We start from the raw sequence: 18796 nt of genomic DNA, 5'->3' as shown, positions 1-18796 counted from the left end.
AACTGCACGCTCGTCAATGCATAAATGTAATAAAAACTCGATCCCGAGTCATATTTTCCTCATTCTTGTCACATTAATCTATGAGACACTCCAATTAGGAACTGGGTCTTATAAACCATAACTTAACTCTAATTGTTTATCATTGCTTTTGGGCTCAACTACCCTTTATCAATTATGAACCCTCTCACTATCACTCATGCATCAACTTGTTGTCTTCATTATTAATAAAAGAGAGAAATTCTTAAAAACAGTGACCCATTTCATCCTCTACGGTACACTAAAGTGCTAACTATTTTGATTATTATTTTTTAGCTAATGATTAAATAAATGTTAGCCTACCTTTAAATATTACAAAGTATGAGTAATTAATTCAAAAAAAGAATAAAATAAAACAATATCGTGATACCTACTAAAATAATTAAACTACTCACTCTTTTTTTCTCTATAATATTCGTTAAAACTATAGGTGTATTTCAAAGAGGTGATATTAATATAGAATGACCAAGTAATATTTTTTGTGATTAGGATGCATGAAATAATATAATCCACAAATATAAGAATCTCATATAAATGTCGGCCATTTTATTTTGAAAGGGATTGTTAAAAAGCATATGATGGAATAAACCAAAATTCTCAATTTGACTAGTGGCTATGATGATTGGTTGTGCTTCTCATTTGTTCTCAACGCTTCTTGGACTTAAAACTATTTTAAAGTTGAATGATAAGATATCATTTATCAATTAAGAATTCATTAGAAATGGCACTAAATGTCGATATAAATATAAGAGAATAATGTATCTCCTCATACTAGACAGAACTTAAAAAATATAATCCGACCCAACATTGCTGAATAGACAAAAAAAATATGAAATTTGTGGGCAATAATAATAAATGAACAAACAAATTGTGTAGTGGATATAATCCATAAAATCTGGATAAAAAGAAAGGTGGCAAAAGGGCAAAAAAATAATACTATATACTTATATCTAAGAAAAGGGAAGTAGCAATGAATTAAGCTTCTAGCAATTGCAGTTCCAGTAATCCAAATTTGTATATGAATTCCTTGGTGTACAATGCAGTTATGAACTGCTCTCACCCTGTAATGGCAGGGTAGCTTCTATACATGAATAAGATGGATTATTTGCACATATATATAATATAAGGTATTCCTCTATGGATCACCATCAATGCCTCTTTTGCTATAACTGAGTGGAACTAACTCAGTAACTGTGGTAGAAAACAAAACCAAGTGCACCAGGAAATGATGCCACGTTTAAATTCCGGTATGTTCCGAATACATTACTCACGTACTACTCAATGGAAGATCTGGTGGTGTTTCTAAACACTCCTCTGGGTTGGCATAGAAATAGTCCTCTTCTTTCGGCCTGTCTGGGATTACTAACCTCTTCGTTGGGTTACCCATGCGGTCAGCATGAGCATCCTTCACGGCCGAAGAGAATTCATCCCAGTTCAGTATTCCGTTGTTGTACTGATCAATCAGATCAACTAGAAGTTTTCTGTGCAATAAAATCGTCTTCTTGTATCCAAGATATCTGTGCAAGCATTGAAAGGAATATGTCATCTCACTTGGCACACAAGTACAGACAACAAGAATCACATCAACAATAAAAACTGTACTTGAACATAGATTATGCCGAAACTGCCATTTGTATCATCTTTCATCAACAAAAACAGCCATTTCATTTTTCAGAAAATGTGGATGCATAAACTGTTTCATGATGAAGAAAAGTGTTTCTAATATCGAGATTCTTATTGCACAGAAAATATTCTCAAATATAAAACCCGGGTCAATATAATTGTAGTTAGAAACAGAATTTGTGAGTTATTTTTCTGAGATGGAGGGACGAGGTGAGCGAAAGTAATTTATGCATAAAATTCCTACTAGCAGAACAGTACCTGCGATGACCTTCAACTACTTTGGCCATGTTTCCATCATATGTCGGGGCAAAGATATCACTCTCTAATGAGACAAGATAGTCCAATGCTGCCATCTGGGATGAGTGATTTTGGAAGAACTGAAGGTCAGATGGTTCCAACAGTGTTTCCTTCCTGACCTGTTTCAACGAAGCGCAGAAAAGCAAACCGTAAGAAAAAAACAAACAATAACAAGCATCACAATTACCATACTCCTTGAGCTTTAAACTTTACCAATTTCGGGTAATCCTTAGCAAGACTTGCCATCCTCCTGTGGCCACCATATATTTCCCCAGCTGCAATGTAAATTTGAATGTTCTGATCAACGTCTAGAGCCTTAAGCGTAAGGGCAGTCTCCTCAGGTGTCAAAGGACACAAGCCATCTTTTCTTTTCATATCCGAATTAATTATTTTTTCTTTCCACCAAGGATAAGCGTATCTGCCAATGTACATGAAATCAAAATTTGAGAGAGGTTTAAATCAAACATCTTTTCAGCCTCCACAGTGGTTCAAAGCATTGAAAATTATGGAAGAGCTGAACTATGCAAGTTACTACTCACCTCATCCTTGTCAACTCTTCTACCTCTTCACTGTTGCAACCTTGTGTACATCCAGAAAATGCCAACATGTCCATCTCATACCTCAGATGAAGTACCAGAAATGGACCATTTTGCCTTAGAAGCTTGACCACCTTTCTGCCCAACTCCTCTATCTGAGGAGTGAATCTCAGAGCACTGAAATTAACTCGGCAGCGCAACTTCTGAATCTCGAGAGGTTGATTGTTATTGGCCAGACGAGCATCGGTTCGATTTAAATGGACAACTTTGTACTTTCGTATCAAGGGCAGAATCTATAAGAAAGAATGTGTCATTTACTTGAAATTAGCAGAGGAGAAACTGAAAGCAACATAAAAGTCAAGTATCATAGCACATAAGTTACAATCACAAATTATGCTGATAGTTGTCTCGGATAATGCATGTATGAAGGATACTATAGACTGACCTGGTCCTGATAGTAAGATATGTCAGACCAACTAATTGGTGGCATAGTGTAAAGTGGCCCATTCTCCACTCTAAGCTTGAGTCTTGGAGGTAACTCTTTCAATATGCGCACTTCATCTCTCAAGGATGCAATAAAATGATCCACATCGAATATGTCTTGGAACTCACTGCAACATCATCAAAGGAATAAAAATTTGTTGAGATTAGATCATTGTTCTAAAATAAGGGTCAGAAAGCCTTCCACCTTAACAACATTGAATGCTGAAATATATGGCAACATGGAATTAAAGAGTAAGTAACTCACCTTGGATCAGCCCAAAAGGATGCTTTATCCAGTTCAGGGACAATAAGTGTTACATTTAAGTATCTTGCAATGGCTACCATATCACATATCTGTACATATATTACAGAATCAATCAACCTAACCTAATAAAAGCAATACAGCAACAACAACAACAACAACACTAAGCATATCTATATGTTACCGCTGCTCTCATTTGATTTAGTCCTCCATTGCATGAAACCATCAAGTATCCATTATTTCTATAAACTCCTGTTTTGGAAACAAAGTTAGAGTTTTAAGGTAACAACTAACGACAATAGAATAACATCATAAACATGAAAGAAGCTAAATAATTGAAGAATGGTAATGAATCAAAATCATTTATTTAGAACAAAACTAACTCTTTGGAGGAAGAAGAGGAGGAGGGTGAGTGAGAAATTGAGAATCATGAGTAAAACAAGAAGGCCATCCTTTCAATACTCTAGGACCCCACATGTCACCCAATGCTGTTAATTGAACGATACAAGTCCATAGCAATATCGATGTGGTGGCGCGTATCATCCACAGCTTCATCCGAGACCTTGAAGAAGATGAACCACTCATGCTATTCCTCAACTTCTCAACCTTACTTTCTACCCTCTTCAAACCCATCAACCTTAATTCTTCAAACTTACTCTTATTATTCTTATTATTATTGATCTCCCTCTTTTTATTATTCACCCTGCACATCTCAATATAAAAAACTTCCCCTTTATGCAACTCCAAGATCTAAGAACCCAAAAACGGTGTCGGATCGAGAAAATATAATTCAGGAAACTGTTATTCACCAATGCCGACAAAATTAGCCGAAAGGTTTCGAGCATTAATCAATTTTCAACCGCATTAACGCACACAGTTATTTTCTCTTTGACAAGGAACAAGCATGGAGCTTCTTCAACGGAGAAGCACAATGGTTATCCAAATTCCAAACCCCACCGGAATGAAAGTAAAAAAGTTAAGATCTTGGAAGAGAAAATTCAAATGGGTGTGACGAAGTTGGATTGGTGTTTGAAGAGATCGCCGGAGTGTGGCGTCTGAAACCACCGGCGAGTAAACGAAAGCGCGAGTACAATTATTAATATAGAAGAAAGAGAGAGAGAGAGAGAGAGAGAGAGAGAGAGAGAGAGAATAAATGCAAGCATTTACAAGGAACATTCGGAGTTACACATGGTGGTTCGGTTCGGTTTAGATGCTAGAAATGGAAGGAGGAGTAGTTAACTGTGAAAGCGAACCGAAGTGAGGTTAACCTAACCCGGTTCAGTTGGCTCGGGCTATTTGCATTTATGTAGTGTTGGGCCCATGTTCGAGAAAGACGCGTGGCGAATTGTGATTGTGGGCTTTGGAAAATCATGACGCGAAGGCGTAGCTTGTTGGTGATTTAGTGGTATCTATCGCGCCGACATTATATCGCTTCATTTTCTCCCCAAATGATATGAGTCAAGCATTTTTTTTAGGAGTATTTTCTTTCAAGGATACTTGCGTGTTGACAGACACGGCAGTGTCTGTCAATCTGCTTTCATATCGTTTGTAATGTATAATTTATATGTCATAAATATCAGATATAATAAATTGTGTAATATTTTGCAAATTGTTGTTGAATATATTGGATTGAAGTAATTGTTCAATCCCTTACTTTTTAAAAATTGATCATTAAAATAATTAAATCAATCGCAATTATTTTGGTAAGTGAAGTGTATAATTAGGATGTAACGGTTGAAATAAACTTATCATATTTATAATGTAATATGTAATGTAGTCGTCAAATGTTTATCAACTACATTTTTATTTTTGTAATAATGATTTCACAAATTAGTAGATATGATAAATTAAATAATGAGTTTTCTTTAACATGATAAAATTGAGAAACAATTATATTTTTAGCACATTGTTATTAATGTCGTAATATCATACTATAATAAACGTTAATATTTTTGTATTTTTTTATAAAAATATAAGAAATAAATTATGTGATGTAATTTTTGAATATTTTAAGATTACTTTATGGTATTAACTCTTACTATAATGTAAAATTACATTCACTTATATGTAATTTGCTTAATGATATATTCAAAGTTTGGGAAGGAAATGAAAGAAAAAGTTTATAAGTACGAAATTTACTTATTAATATATTTTTCATTTTATCTATTTTCCTAAGCTTTTCTTCAAACTTGTAAATGAATTCTCGATATATTTGAACAGAGTAGTACTTGATGAAATCTAATACAATATGTTAATGAGATCCAAGTTTTTCTTTTTGTATTATGAAGGGATAGTCGATAATGGAAGAAGAATGGTTAGTAGTAGATGTCCGTTAGAATGTAAGAGATCAGATAACTTGGTTGGATTGTCGTCTGAAACCGCCGAGGGAGGTACCTAAAAATATTCTTCGACGATCAACTCAGTGAGTATTCTAGAGAGATAAATGGAGTAAATAAGAGAGAACTTAGAGTAATAAGTGTAACAATAAATGAGATAATAAGAATTAATTATACTCTCTATGTGAGCTCCTTATTTATATATATATAGCCTAAGATCGTTGACATGACAACCAATTATGGGTCAGAGTCTAGCGGGTATAACGAGATATGTTGGGTTGTCTCTATTCTTCTTGCAGGTTATCGTTTGCCGAATTGTTAGGGGCATGTTAGGGTACAGGCGGCATAGCATGTGGAATGTCGGTTAATATTTAAGGCAAGTGACGCATTGATAATTGAGTCAGAGGCATTAATAGGGTGTCACTGACATTAATGGAGCGCCAAATGCATTTAAGATGTGTCAGAAGCACTTACAACACTTTCACCGGGTCTAGACCACGTGGGCGGGTGAGTACCAGTGGACCTAAATGCTTGCCCTTACCCGAGGCGGATTAGAAAACACCCAAATTTATCTGGGGTGGAATACAAGTCTATAAGAAATTAATTCATAGGTTATGTTGTCAGTGTTAAGACTACATTGATAATATTTTGTATTGTAAAACATTATAAAATTTTGGGGCTTAGCCAAATTTGACTAGTTTCCAAGATACAAAGAAAATAATCCACTTTTGGTAAGAGAATTTATCACCATGAGAATCAAACCAGGAAGGTCTATGCATACCCATATGAAACTTAGGGTATCTCTTTTTAACAAACAAGTCAAACGGCTTATGAATTAATAATACTCTTTCGTTGGAGAGTATACCCTTGGAAAGTAATAAAAATTAAAAGGCAAAATTTTAATGTTTATCTAATAGATCAATTAGTTAGCAAAGCAATAATTTATTTTATTTCTCATTAATGAACTAATTACAAATGATAACATGTAATTCCGAAGTTTTTAATATATTATCACACTTTTAATTGAGATGATATTTTTACCATGTTTACGCTAAGGATGACATTTACTTTCTTTTCATCTCATTATTTTGTCTGGATTTGTTTTATTTCTTTGTCCAAATATCTATTCCTGAAACGTGTGGGAGCCAAGTCCTTAATTTTCTCCCAACAAATTGCTTCCACAAAATAAGAAAGAAATAAATTAGCGAGAAATTGGGTGTGGTGCATTAGTTGGCGAAAAGAAATGAGAATGCAAAGATGTTTATGATATTAATGACAACTCTCCTAACCTTTTTGGATCTTCCTCGCCGTGTGGCCTCCGTCATGATTCAGAACAGACCGCTCAATTGGGCCATACGACGGTGATTTCGGACCCATCAGCGGTGACTAATCTACGCTCTTAATCCTACACGACATTACGTATGCTTCCCGTACCATATGGTGGTCCCTTTTATTAATATTATTACGCAGAATAGCGTATCGAAAGAACTTGTATTCGTATTTTTTCTAATATATAATGTATTAGTTTCATATTATACTATTTTAAAAAATAATTTAAATATAAAAAATACAATATATGAATTTAGTAGAGAATGAAAATATAAATAAGAATGTGTATAAAAGATTAATGATATAAAAATTATATCAGGATGGTGATTATTTATTTTAATTTTATTAATAATATAGATTAATAGCATGGATACTTATAAGATACATATGAATTAGAGTATCCACCCTTAGAATTTATTAGGTATAATAAATATATTATTGTTCTTCCACAATTTTAAATAAACAACATATTGTTTAGATATCACTAAATACTAAATAAAAAATTATATTCTCTTATGAAATCATTTTTAGTATGAATCTAGTTTTATCACTCATCATCAATATGTATAGTTGGATAAGCATATCTTTTTCATCCTCTATATGATATATATATGTTTTAGTTTTTTTGTTGCTATATCTACAATTTCATTTGGTAGGTTAACATATGTTTAATATAAATTATGTTTTTAATTTTAATTTATAAATTGTAAGATTATAAAATATGAAATGTTCATATTATAATATATTTATGTTTAGATATTTTAGCTGACAAATGAATATAAAATAATTTGTTTCATTTGATCAAGGTAGAAAGATTAAGTTAGAAAATTTATTTTTTTACATAAATAATCACAAAAAGATATTAAGATTTTTTTTGATTATTTGGTGATTATTTTGACTTAACTCATAGAATATTGACAAAAGTTTCCATGTTTCCTTTGAATGAATGGGTAACTTTCTAGATGGCTTAATATTTTGGTTAGAGTTTTAACCGATTACATTACTAACATGTATAAAAGTCACATTTAAGGTTAGATTTTTGTTTCTTTATATGAACAAAGGTTACCATTTTTTCCTGGGTGTATATTAAGAGTATATATAGCAAATAATCCAAGAATAATCTCTACCAAATATTACGTTATACAAATTTCAAATATAAATAAGTTGGGGGTGAATACATCTCATTAAAAATATATAAGAAAAGAGATTAGTTTTATTTTAAGAACTCATAAATAATAGTTTAAGGAGTTTTATCAATATATATATATGTTAAACGAAAAGAAACATATGTCAAATTTATTTTAAAAATTTATTTATTTATGAAATTTATTTATCAATATCCTAACACATCGTTTATGTCCATGATTATTATAAACAAAATTTCACAGTCCTTTTGGGATTATTAATACATCCAATACCGAATGGCTCATTGGGGAAAATGATAGACGGTGCTGTTCTACTTGTATGATTTAATGAACAGAAACCATTCAATCAATGATTCAGTGAATCATGATTTTGATTTTGATGTATGGCTCATTACACTATATTGCCAACTATTTGTGGACCATGCAATTGCATGATTATAGTTTAAATATTTGATAAGGATCATGGTTAAGGACTAATTGAATTTGTTTGGAGGATAAAGGTTCCTAGTGCTAGGGGCGTGACCCTATAAGAAGTTGGCGAGAAATCACATACATATGAATGTGAACTTCTAATCCAATGAAGAAGTACCATATCCATTATTAATTAGATTAATGAGACTTTCTTGACATAATTGTAGAAAGATTATAAAATTTATATATTGTCGGTGTAAAGATTTATACACATGTGCTTTATTATCCACCATTAATTTAGACTTTTTTGAAAAGTCAATAACAATTAAATATCAATGATGAATGATACAGTGACAGTATATAAAACTCATACACTGTTAATGAATACATCCTTTTCTCTGTAGAAAAGTGTGTGATATGATTTTTTATTAGATTATCCTCTTACCAAATCTTTTACCAAATGATATATGTCACTTATAGGAAATATATTATTTTTATTTTTCTTATATATCTTTAAATTATGCTAATGATGAAGTATCATAATAAGTCAATAACTAGATTTATGAAATCAAAGAAAATATTTTTAGATTTATTTTATTATAATATTTAGACATTGTTTGTAGGTGAGTTTGATATAAGGAATATTTTTATATGCTTTGAAGTCTCAACTTAAGAATATAATATTCTCTTTCATATAAGCGGAAATTTAAAATAAAAAATATTCAAACAAAAATAACAATTTAAAATTGTGAAGTATATGAAAATGTTGGCTCTCACAATAAATAAAGAGAATATAAACTATTTATGCTACCAAATATAGCCTTAGAGTATTTAGTAACCAATGTTTTATTCTTAAAGTTGAAATAATATATTAGAACTGTGTACATTTATAAATTTGTATATATACACATTTTTAGATGAAAAAACCACACTAAGCAATAGTATGCTTGCACATGCGAACTTGGTAGAGCAAACCCGTGCTGCGTTTGGTGATGGAAACTAATTAAATGTATATATATATGGGAATGAAGTATATCCTGGTATAAGGAGATAAGTCATCTCATTCTGCCAGTAAAATTATGACATGTGTCATGTTTCATCATTTTCTATTTTTAAAAATAAATAAAATAACACACATGTCACATCTTTACTGACTAGATAAGATAACTTATCTCATGATATGAGGAGATAAATTATTATATATATATATATATATATATATTACTAACTTGGGTTTTATTCTTTCAAATATCAAACCTATTGGAATCAAAATTTGTGCTTGCATATTAATATATTAATCTATTTTAAAATGAGATCAACTCATCCGTGATATTAAAAAAAAGGACCACTGATTTTAATCTATTGCAGCCCATAGATGTGTTGTATAAGTGACATAATCAGGAAAGTTTATACTAATTTTAATTACCCTTCTAGAGAGTTGACTTGACTTGGTCGTTGATTCATTCCTAATCAATATTTTTTCCACTTCGATTGAATCATTTGTTGTTGCCTTATTGTTCGGCTTAAATTATAGTCTCCACCATAAAATAAAATAATATGGCAACGTGAAAAACCAACAAATGGTACATGGGCTCCAATGATAAAACATTTCAATTAAGCTATAATAATTAAACATGTTATTTATACAAGTAAAGTGAACACCTTGCACTTTAAGAAAAAGAAAGAAGATAAATTAAATGCAATGTCCTCATTTTTTTATTCCTAGAACTTTTTTTGTCACCCCTAGGTGTACCTAAAATTATATTAATAATCAAAACTATAAAAGTAAGAGTATTTTCAAATTCTTCCTCCTAATTAGGGTGTGTGGATACGTAAGCAAGAGGGCATACAGTATAAAAGATACAGCAATATGGCATATTCCATACATAATTATTTTATTTCATTAGTTCTATAAGTGAAGGAATTGATTTATTTAGTAATTTTGCACTAATTGTAAATAGTTTGTTTGCTAGCTAAATTAATGGATAAATTCCTTAAAAGAAGAAAAAGAAAAGGGAATTGACATAAGGCTTTAAGCAAGCAAAGTCGCTAAGCTCCATTAAACTTTTAAAGATTGGTTAAAGTATAGGGAAGCTCCTCCCACGTTGGCCATGAAAAATAAAAAAGGGTATGATTATAATTATTACTAAGTTATGATAATATAGAGTTTGATGATATAACACATTAACATGTACATAGCAACCAAGCGTCAGTTTAGTAATATCAGGTTTAACTGGATCTTTAAAATTGAGGGTTCGATTCTAAAAATAATATTGTCATGAATCCAAACAAGAATTAGTTCATTACTAAAAAAAAGGTGAAAAAATATTTTCTTAGCACAAAAAAAAATATTAACATGAATCTCCAATACTGGTCAAGTTTAGTTCATGGTGTCTTGTGGTTTCACACTTGGATGGGTCTCGATCGATGAGATAACCTGTTTAGAACGTTATCTCATTCTTTATCTCAAATCAATTATATATTAACACGTGGATAAAATAAAAAAATAAAAAACAAAAAGTAAAAAAATGGAGCACTCTAATTAATTTGGGACATGAAGTAAGACAGCATTAAGGACATGTAATGTAGATCTCGACAATAAGACAGGAAAAAAGACATGAATTTATGAATTATGGGATTGACATGGCCAGTGACCGTTTCTTAAAAATAAAATAAGAAGGCAACAACATTTTTCCTCTTATTTTTTCTTCGGTCTTATATTTTTTTCTTTCGTCTTTCATTTTTTTTCTCAGCATGCTCTCTCTCAAATTTGTTATTCCTACAAGAAAAAGAAAAGGACACGTGAGAAGAATTTAATGAAAATAAAATTAGCTTGAAGATATCATATTTTCGATGAAGAAAGGTAGAGGATGAAATTAAGGGAAGTAAAAAAATAGCATATATATATTTTATTTTTTTGGTACTACTAATTATATATTCTCTACTTTTTGGATAAAGAACTAATCTTTTATGGGGTTCGTGACTGCTACTCCTAATAAGTATCACTCACTGAATTAAACTATCGACTTTGAGGATCCAATGAAACCTTACAATTTCATCTTACTATGGATTAACGGAGAATGATTCTTTACCTGAACAATCTCATCTTATCCTGAGACAATTAAACGTGTTTCCCGTCTTGCTTTAATGGAAAGGGGAAAAAGTTAGATGTGAGAAAAAGTTACCCCAAGAAAACTTGTAGCATCATTTATTTGGCTATAATTAGGTGGTCACATGATTATTCCAATTTTTACAACATCTATAAACATATAACTTAATAAGAAAAGATAGAAAAGAAAAAAAGAGAAAGTAAAAGCCCCAGCAGAATATTCCAAATTTTAATGGAGTAATTAGAAATATGAAAATTTTAGTTGGTTTCAGACATGTACCAAAACAAACATGGGTGGGTTGGGGACTAAAAAAGAAGAAAAATGATATGTGATGGTATTATTGCAAGGCCTCAAAACAAACAAAACATTAACAAACACATAAAAACAATGCTACTTGTTTGTAATTTGGCATGAGATTTGCCATCATAAAAGGATCAAATAAGCAAAGAAAACATACAAATGATTAAACTGGGACCAAGGAAGGAGGAAGAAGAAAAGGACACTTTTTCATTCTTTCCATCTATTGAGTATTGACTTATAGATAAACAAATTAAGTAAAAATGTAATCATTTAAAACTTTGCTATAGTCCAGAAATTATAAACATGATTGTTAGTTGAATTTAGTCCCACCCATGGGGTTGGTGGGTGAGGTTTTAGTTTTATTTCTATGTTTTGTGGTGGGTTAAAGAAGATGTTTTTTTCCTCTTCAAATTGGACCGCACTAAGGCTTTTGGCAATATTTTTGGGTTTTTATCACTAAGTGCTCTAAACATATGTAAAGAATATAACATAAGAAATTCAACATTGAAAAACTGAGCTAAGTATTCCATGTAACATTAGAACATCTTTCAAGACACATTTTATTTTTCATGAAACAATATCCTGCCATACTGTTTTTACAGGCATTGGTGCTGAAATATAGAATAAAAAATCTTTTGAGTTTTAGCATCGATTCTGTGCCTAAAAGTTTATCCTGCATATTACTGCACCTTGTTGGTTCATTCTTTGATTTCTAGAAGGAAACATAAACTAGTTAAAGGGATGGAAAAGTTAGTATAATTATATATTTACATTCATCATCAAATGCATAAGGGAATTGCTATATTCAAGTCCTATACTTTTCTTCCCTCTATTCTAAAAATCAACGGGCAATTAGACTCTTATGGGAGAGAGGGGTCCCTTCTAAACACAATGGGCATTATGGCCCTAAAGGGTAGGGATGTCTTCACTCCATCTTACTGGGCCTTAACCTTCAGGTGTCAAGTAAAGCCCACAGTTGACAACCCATTAAACCAAGAAGGGGAGAGGTGGCACCAAGGATAACCATCTGTATCAAACATCCTATCTTTTGAGGAAAAAAATGTATACAATGGTCATGTATGAGTTTTAATTATTATTGACTCTTAAAAACAATAATACAAATGAATGATAGATGATCTAATGAAATGTAAAAAAACTTATATTGACAATATATAGATATTACACGATTATGAAAGCTGCATAAATTTGACAAACTTCTTATGCAGGAGGACCCCATATATAACTTAATTTGCTTGCACTTGTGTTGGGAACAGTAATAAGTCTCAACTTGTATAGCTCTTCTGTTTGCATTGGTGATGGATGATTATAATAGATACACACACGTAAGCAAAGACACTAGCCTTGAAAGTTTCTTGTTCTAAGAGAGAGAGAAAGGGATAGATGTGGACAAGTACAGGTAAACCTAAATGGAAGCTCCCACCGTCCCATGTGCATGTGAACATGGGATCGGGATCAGTTGTCCCCAATCATGTCTCTAACTACGTCCCTGACCAATTACAATGAAGTAAAATTGATAAAATTATAAAAGTTTAATTTTTTTAACTAACGTGAGATATTATGATTAGTCTACAACAGAGTTTGAGATATGATTTGGGACAACAAATCCTTGTCCGTGAACATGTTCCTATCAATATACCTGTTCTTCACTCAACCAATCACACTCACTGCTCCAACACTTTCACTCTATTTAGTTCCACTACATGCCTCACACTCTCACTCACTCTATTACATCATTTCACCACTCACCTAAAATGTCTCCATCTGTATAATATTTTCATTTTAATTTTGTTTCAAGGAATACATTTAAATGATTCTTTTTAAATAAGCCCATATGATTTAGCTCATCCAACAAATGATCATCAATTTAAATGTTTTTATTACTACAACTCTAAAAATGTGGTATGATGAAACTTTTTGATTAATAAAGAATTATAAGAAAGAAATCTTAAACAAACTTAAAGAAACAATAATGAGAAACGATGAAAAATGAGAATAAAACTGAATAACACTTCTTATTATTGAATAATATTTTCCATTACTAAATTGAATATAAAGATCATGAGAATACCCTTTTATATGCAACAACTAGTAAAATAGAAATTGTTAAACAAATAATTGATTAACTCTATTGATTAATCAATTATCACACACAAAGTTCACATAATAACCGAAACAACTAATTAATTAATCGATTAACTACAATATTAATCGATTAACTCTTCCGGAATCTCAACAATTCTAAAACCTACTAATTCAATATTATACAATAATTTCTCCTAAATCACACATAACACAATCTGACTTAAACTTATCTTCATCATTATGACCAAATCACGCATATACAATAATAGGGTTGTCTCTCACATTCTTTGCCACTTTATAAGGCAAAAACAAGACCTTGAAAATGTAACCATGTACGTATAAGCATATAATTGCATCCAAATGGAGTGAAAGGACAACTACGTAGTCAATGGACGGCTCTGAAGACACTAATCCAACCACACAGCTAGCTACTTTTACAGTTGTTGTAGGCCATGCAGTGTTACAGGATCCAATATTGAATCACATACTGACCCTGTGATGAAGATTAACGATTAAATAAGTACCAAACATTACTAGCTAACATTACTAGATTTATAACTTTTGGCTATATATAGTGTTAAATTTTGGTTTATATATATATAGTGCAAGGCAATTATGGTAGCTAGCGGCCACATTCAATACAGTTTATGTACATGGATCCATGAATAAAATTTTCTCCAAAACTAGTTTGTTTAATTAAAGGGATTGGACATACGAATGAATGTTAGTTCAAGTGGTATATGTTTGATTTCCCTTAAACAAGATCCCGGATTCGAGTTTTTTTTTTGTTTCTCACAGGTATCCTCGCATTGGAGGCAATCCTGTCCGAGCGGGCTCGAGTCTTTTGGATGGAAAAAATACCCGCTAGAAGAGTTAACTCCACATACTTGTAGATGTTCCCGGCTCGGACATGGTTGCCTCCGGTGCGAGAATAGCTAATGGAAACAAAACAAAGGGATTGGATATGAGCCCTACTATGTGCCACAAACTCGCTCGTTGTGCTAATCACATAAGCATAACACCGGCAGAGGAAGTATTCTTGATTAACTTGAATTGGCCAAACAAATGTCATTGATGATGCTTGTGTTTTTGGTGTCATGTTGATTTGAACACTTTTAATTAGTTTTCATTAGGAGAAGTACACTTCAACGTGTCCAATTTTGTTTGGGTATGGTAGTCCCTGCATGTTTATTGAAATATTGAATAGAAGGAAGAATGATTATCCTTTCAATTCTTACAACAATTACATTTTAGGCACAAGATCTTTAGATTATCATAAGTTTACATCTATAAATGAATAAAAGAAGATGAAATGTAACCATTGCTTTCCAATTGCAACTATCTATAATATTCACTTGTCAATTGATACCCTTTTAGTTCTAGAGTTGTAATCTACTTTAAATACTACACCACTAAAAATTTTCTTAATTATAATAATTTGTATTTCTGTGAGTTTTCTTGTTGCACACATCATCGCATTAATTACTTCATAAATCTTAATGATAACATTATAGACATGCACACACGAAAGTGCAACACATATGTCCAAATACAAGAGAGGTTGATTGAAGGCAGAGAAGTTAGCTTGTATAGCACCAAACAAATTTTAGTCTATAATTAGGTGATATATTTCAAGCCACTTTAATTCCAATTAAACTTGATAAATGTTGACATGATGGCTTTTCTAAATCAAAGCACCAAAAAAAAAAAAAAATTAATATTCAAAGCCAATAAAAAAATCCAACGTGTTTGAGGCTGCACCATTTGTTAAACACAGTTTTGGATAGATATGACTAGTATAATATGAAGTTCTCTTTAAATCGAATGTCAAACACGAACACTATGATATATGCATAACACACTGATACATTCGAACATTTTATGCTTAATTAGACAATATATTCATGGTTGGTAGGTTACTGGTTATGATTGAAGAAACGATAATGGATATTAGAAAAATAAACTTTATTTATTTTTTTGAAGATTTTTATTAAAAGAGATAAAGAAAACTTAGGAGAACAAGTTGTATTTTTATCTAATAAATTTTTATAATTAATAAAAAAGAAGACACTTTGAATGATTGCTTATCCATTCCACTATAGAATAAGAGACGGAAAGAAAGCGTGCATTGAGAAGACTCCAAGAGTGAATTCAAATGAGCTCCATCATCTCATCTTGATTAGACCTCAAGTTCTCAAAAATCACTTTGTTCGGAACATGCCAAATAATCCAAATTGTAGCAAACCAAAGAGCCATCCATAAATGTTTTTTCTTGTTGTTCATCCATAACAAGTTTTCATGAATTGAGAAATGAGACTTTACTTCATTATAAATAACGGATGTAAGTCCAAAGTAAGAATAGAGGTTTTGCTAAGTAGAATAAGATATTGGGCAAGAGAATAACAAGTGATTAGTAGATTCCTCCAACTCACCACAAAGAGCACAATGAAGAAGGTCTTGTACTCCTAAACCCCCTATATGAGCTAGATTAAGTTTAGTTGGTATTCCATCCAAGACAATTTTCCATACTAAGCACTTCATCTTTGATGGAACATTACACGTCCGCAACTTTTTGAAGAAAAGAAGATTGTATCTTTTTTCCTCATTTTTCAAAGAGAAAGTTTCTTGTTAAATTTATCGATGATGCGAGACCAAGTAGAGAGTCTTTTAGGGTTAGCACCAACAGGAATCCCCATAAATTTGAAAGGAACGGAACCAACAATACAGTTTAACATATCAACTGCCTTTAGAACAAAGTCACGATTTGACTTAAGACCCATGAAGCTGCTTTTGTGGAAATTAGTTTTCAACCCGGATGTTAATTCAAAACATTTCAGAATACTTTTAAGCACCAAAATATTATCCTCAGAATTTACACCAATAAGAAGGGTGTCGTCCGCATATTGAAGGTGAGAGACAACAACATCATCTTTACCAACCTTATACCCAGTAAAAATGTTCTTCGAAACTGCTGCTCTCATTATACTGCTAAGACCTTCAGCAACAATCAAAAAAAGAAAAGGTGCAATAAGGTCCCCTTGCCTTAAGCCTCTCACCATAGAAAATTCTTTAGTTGGACTCCCATTAACTAAAATGGAAACTAAGTTCGAATGAAGTAAAATTTTAATCCACATCCTCCATGTATGACAGAAACCCAACCTACCCTTCATATAAAGAAGGAAATCCCAGTTCACCGAGTCGTAGTCTTTTTCAAAATCCACTTTGAGTATGAAGCAATCACCTTTTTTCTTCATAATCTCATTAGCAACCACCACCCCATCCATGATGAATCTTCCTTTGATAAAAGCAGATTGAAAATCTGAAATGACCAAATGAATCACTTTTTTAAGTCTAGCAGCTAGAAGCTTGGAAATGATCTTCTGAATGCAATCAATGAGAGAGATGGGTCTGTATTCACTAAGATTCTGCGGACAATTATTTTTTGGGATTAGTACAATAAACGAAGCATTACATCCTCTAGGTAAATTCCCAAACCTATAGAAATCTTCCATCATCTTGATTAGATCATTCTGAAGACACCAAAACTTCTTAAGGAATGTAAAGTTGTATCCATCAGGTCCGAGGCTTTTATCATCATCACAACTCCAAATTGCCTCCTTGATCTCTTCAACCCCAAACTTAGCGGTGAGGAAAGCATTTTCCCCTTTAGACAGTAAATAAACTTTATTTCTTAATATTTTTTATAAGTTTATTTCTTAAATACCGTAAGTACTCTTTTGTTACCTTAACCTCAACATATAAAACTGTACTTATTTAGTTTCATATTCTCCACCCCTTTGAACAAAAAACAATAATTTAACTTACTACTTCCTCATCCTTTTTTTGTTAGCATTTCCATAAAAAAATTGTCTCCCATTGAGAAAGAAATAATGCAGGGTGGCCGACAAGAAAATGAGACAACTGATTTTGTGGATTGACCATCCAACAACCGTTGTCTTCCGTCTACGTGCCCATATACACTCCATTCCTCTCTTCTTCCCAAAGAAGATTATCTATCCTATAATTTTCTTATTCTATGTCTTGAATCAATAAAATTTCATAAAATAATATTAAAATATTAATTTTGTTTTCATAATTTTTTCTTGTAAATAAATAAAGCTTTGTCATGAATTTAGGATATCAAGTAAGATATGATAAGGACGATCTCATTCCTTATTGACCATTCTTGATTAAACTACAATAAATTTGAGCCTTTTTACTCTCGTAAGTTTTTTAACTCACCTCAATACAGACGTCTCACATTATCTTTATTATTCTATAATTTGATGAGGATAATAAGTTTATTACATACTCATTCACTATCATAATATATTTATATGGCTACGTAGGAGGAGAATGGGAGAGAACGTATTGCAAAATATGAATCTATGAAACCATTATTTTGTCATGCAACTTAGTATACTGAGTCCGCTTTAATTTTTCATTAATTTATAAAAATCACAAATTTGTCATGTGATAATTAAATAATAGTTTTACTTATCAACAAACAATTCAACAAAACACTATTACTACGATGGTTGGGGTATACTATGGTCTTACCCATGAGTGTTAAACCAATTTTAAGTTTTAATTATTACTATTAGTGTATTTTTTTTTGTGTGAGTCTTGGTTTTGTTTTATTTTGGATGTTGCTAATTGAGGTTCTTATGTTCTCCTCCTTTTTTAATCTCCTTATATATTGTTTTACGGTGGTGTATATTTTTCTCTTTTTTATCTTAATAAAATTTTACTCATGAAAAAACTACTATGATAACAATAGTCTCTATTATTATAATACATAAACCAGATTTAATATGTTTGATAT

At 31.6% G+C, this 18796-nt stretch overlaps 1 protein-coding gene across 1 annotated transcript; it reads right to left on the bottom strand.

Moving 5' to 3' along the window:
- On the bottom strand, nucleotides 951–4362 carry LOC109344719 (uncharacterized protein At1g04910-like). The gene is made up of 8 exons (XM_019583472.1): nucleotides 3621–4362; nucleotides 3422–3489; nucleotides 3241–3329; nucleotides 2938–3103; nucleotides 2496–2785; nucleotides 2170–2374; nucleotides 1918–2075; nucleotides 951–1553 (listed from the first exon to the last, which is right to left on the bottom strand). The coding sequence occupies exons 1-8, from the start codon at nucleotides 3946–3948 to the stop codon at nucleotides 1304–1306; spliced, it is 1554 nt and encodes a 517-aa protein (XP_019439017.1). The 5' UTR covers nucleotides 3949–4362; the 3' UTR covers nucleotides 951–1303.

The sequence above is a fragment of the Lupinus angustifolius genome, chromosome LG01, assembly GCF_001865875.1.
Source record: "Lupinus angustifolius cultivar Tanjil chromosome LG01, LupAngTanjil_v1.0, whole genome shotgun sequence".
In the NCBI taxonomy this organism is placed as follows: Eukaryota; Viridiplantae; Streptophyta; class Magnoliopsida; order Fabales; family Fabaceae; genus Lupinus; species Lupinus angustifolius.
The sequence above is the reverse complement of the archived record's forward strand: the minus strand, read 5'-3'. Positions and strand labels throughout refer to the sequence as shown.

What these genes read in the sequence shown, in the direction of transcription:
- LOC109344719 (XM_019583472.1), bottom strand. Translation starts at nt 3,948, where the DNA reads ATGTGCAGGGTGAATAATAAAAAGAGGGAGATCAATAATAATAAGAAT. An exon ending in GAAGAGTTGACAAGGATGAG is followed by an intron (nt 2,375 to 2,495) that starts GTGAGTAGTAAC and finishes GTACATTGGCAG; the next exon opens with ATACGCTTATCCTTGGTGGA. An exon ending in GTAGTTGAAGGTCATCGCAG is followed by an intron (nt 1,554 to 1,917) that starts GTACTGTTCTGC and finishes ATGCTTGCACAG; the next exon opens with ATATCTTGGATACAAGAAGA.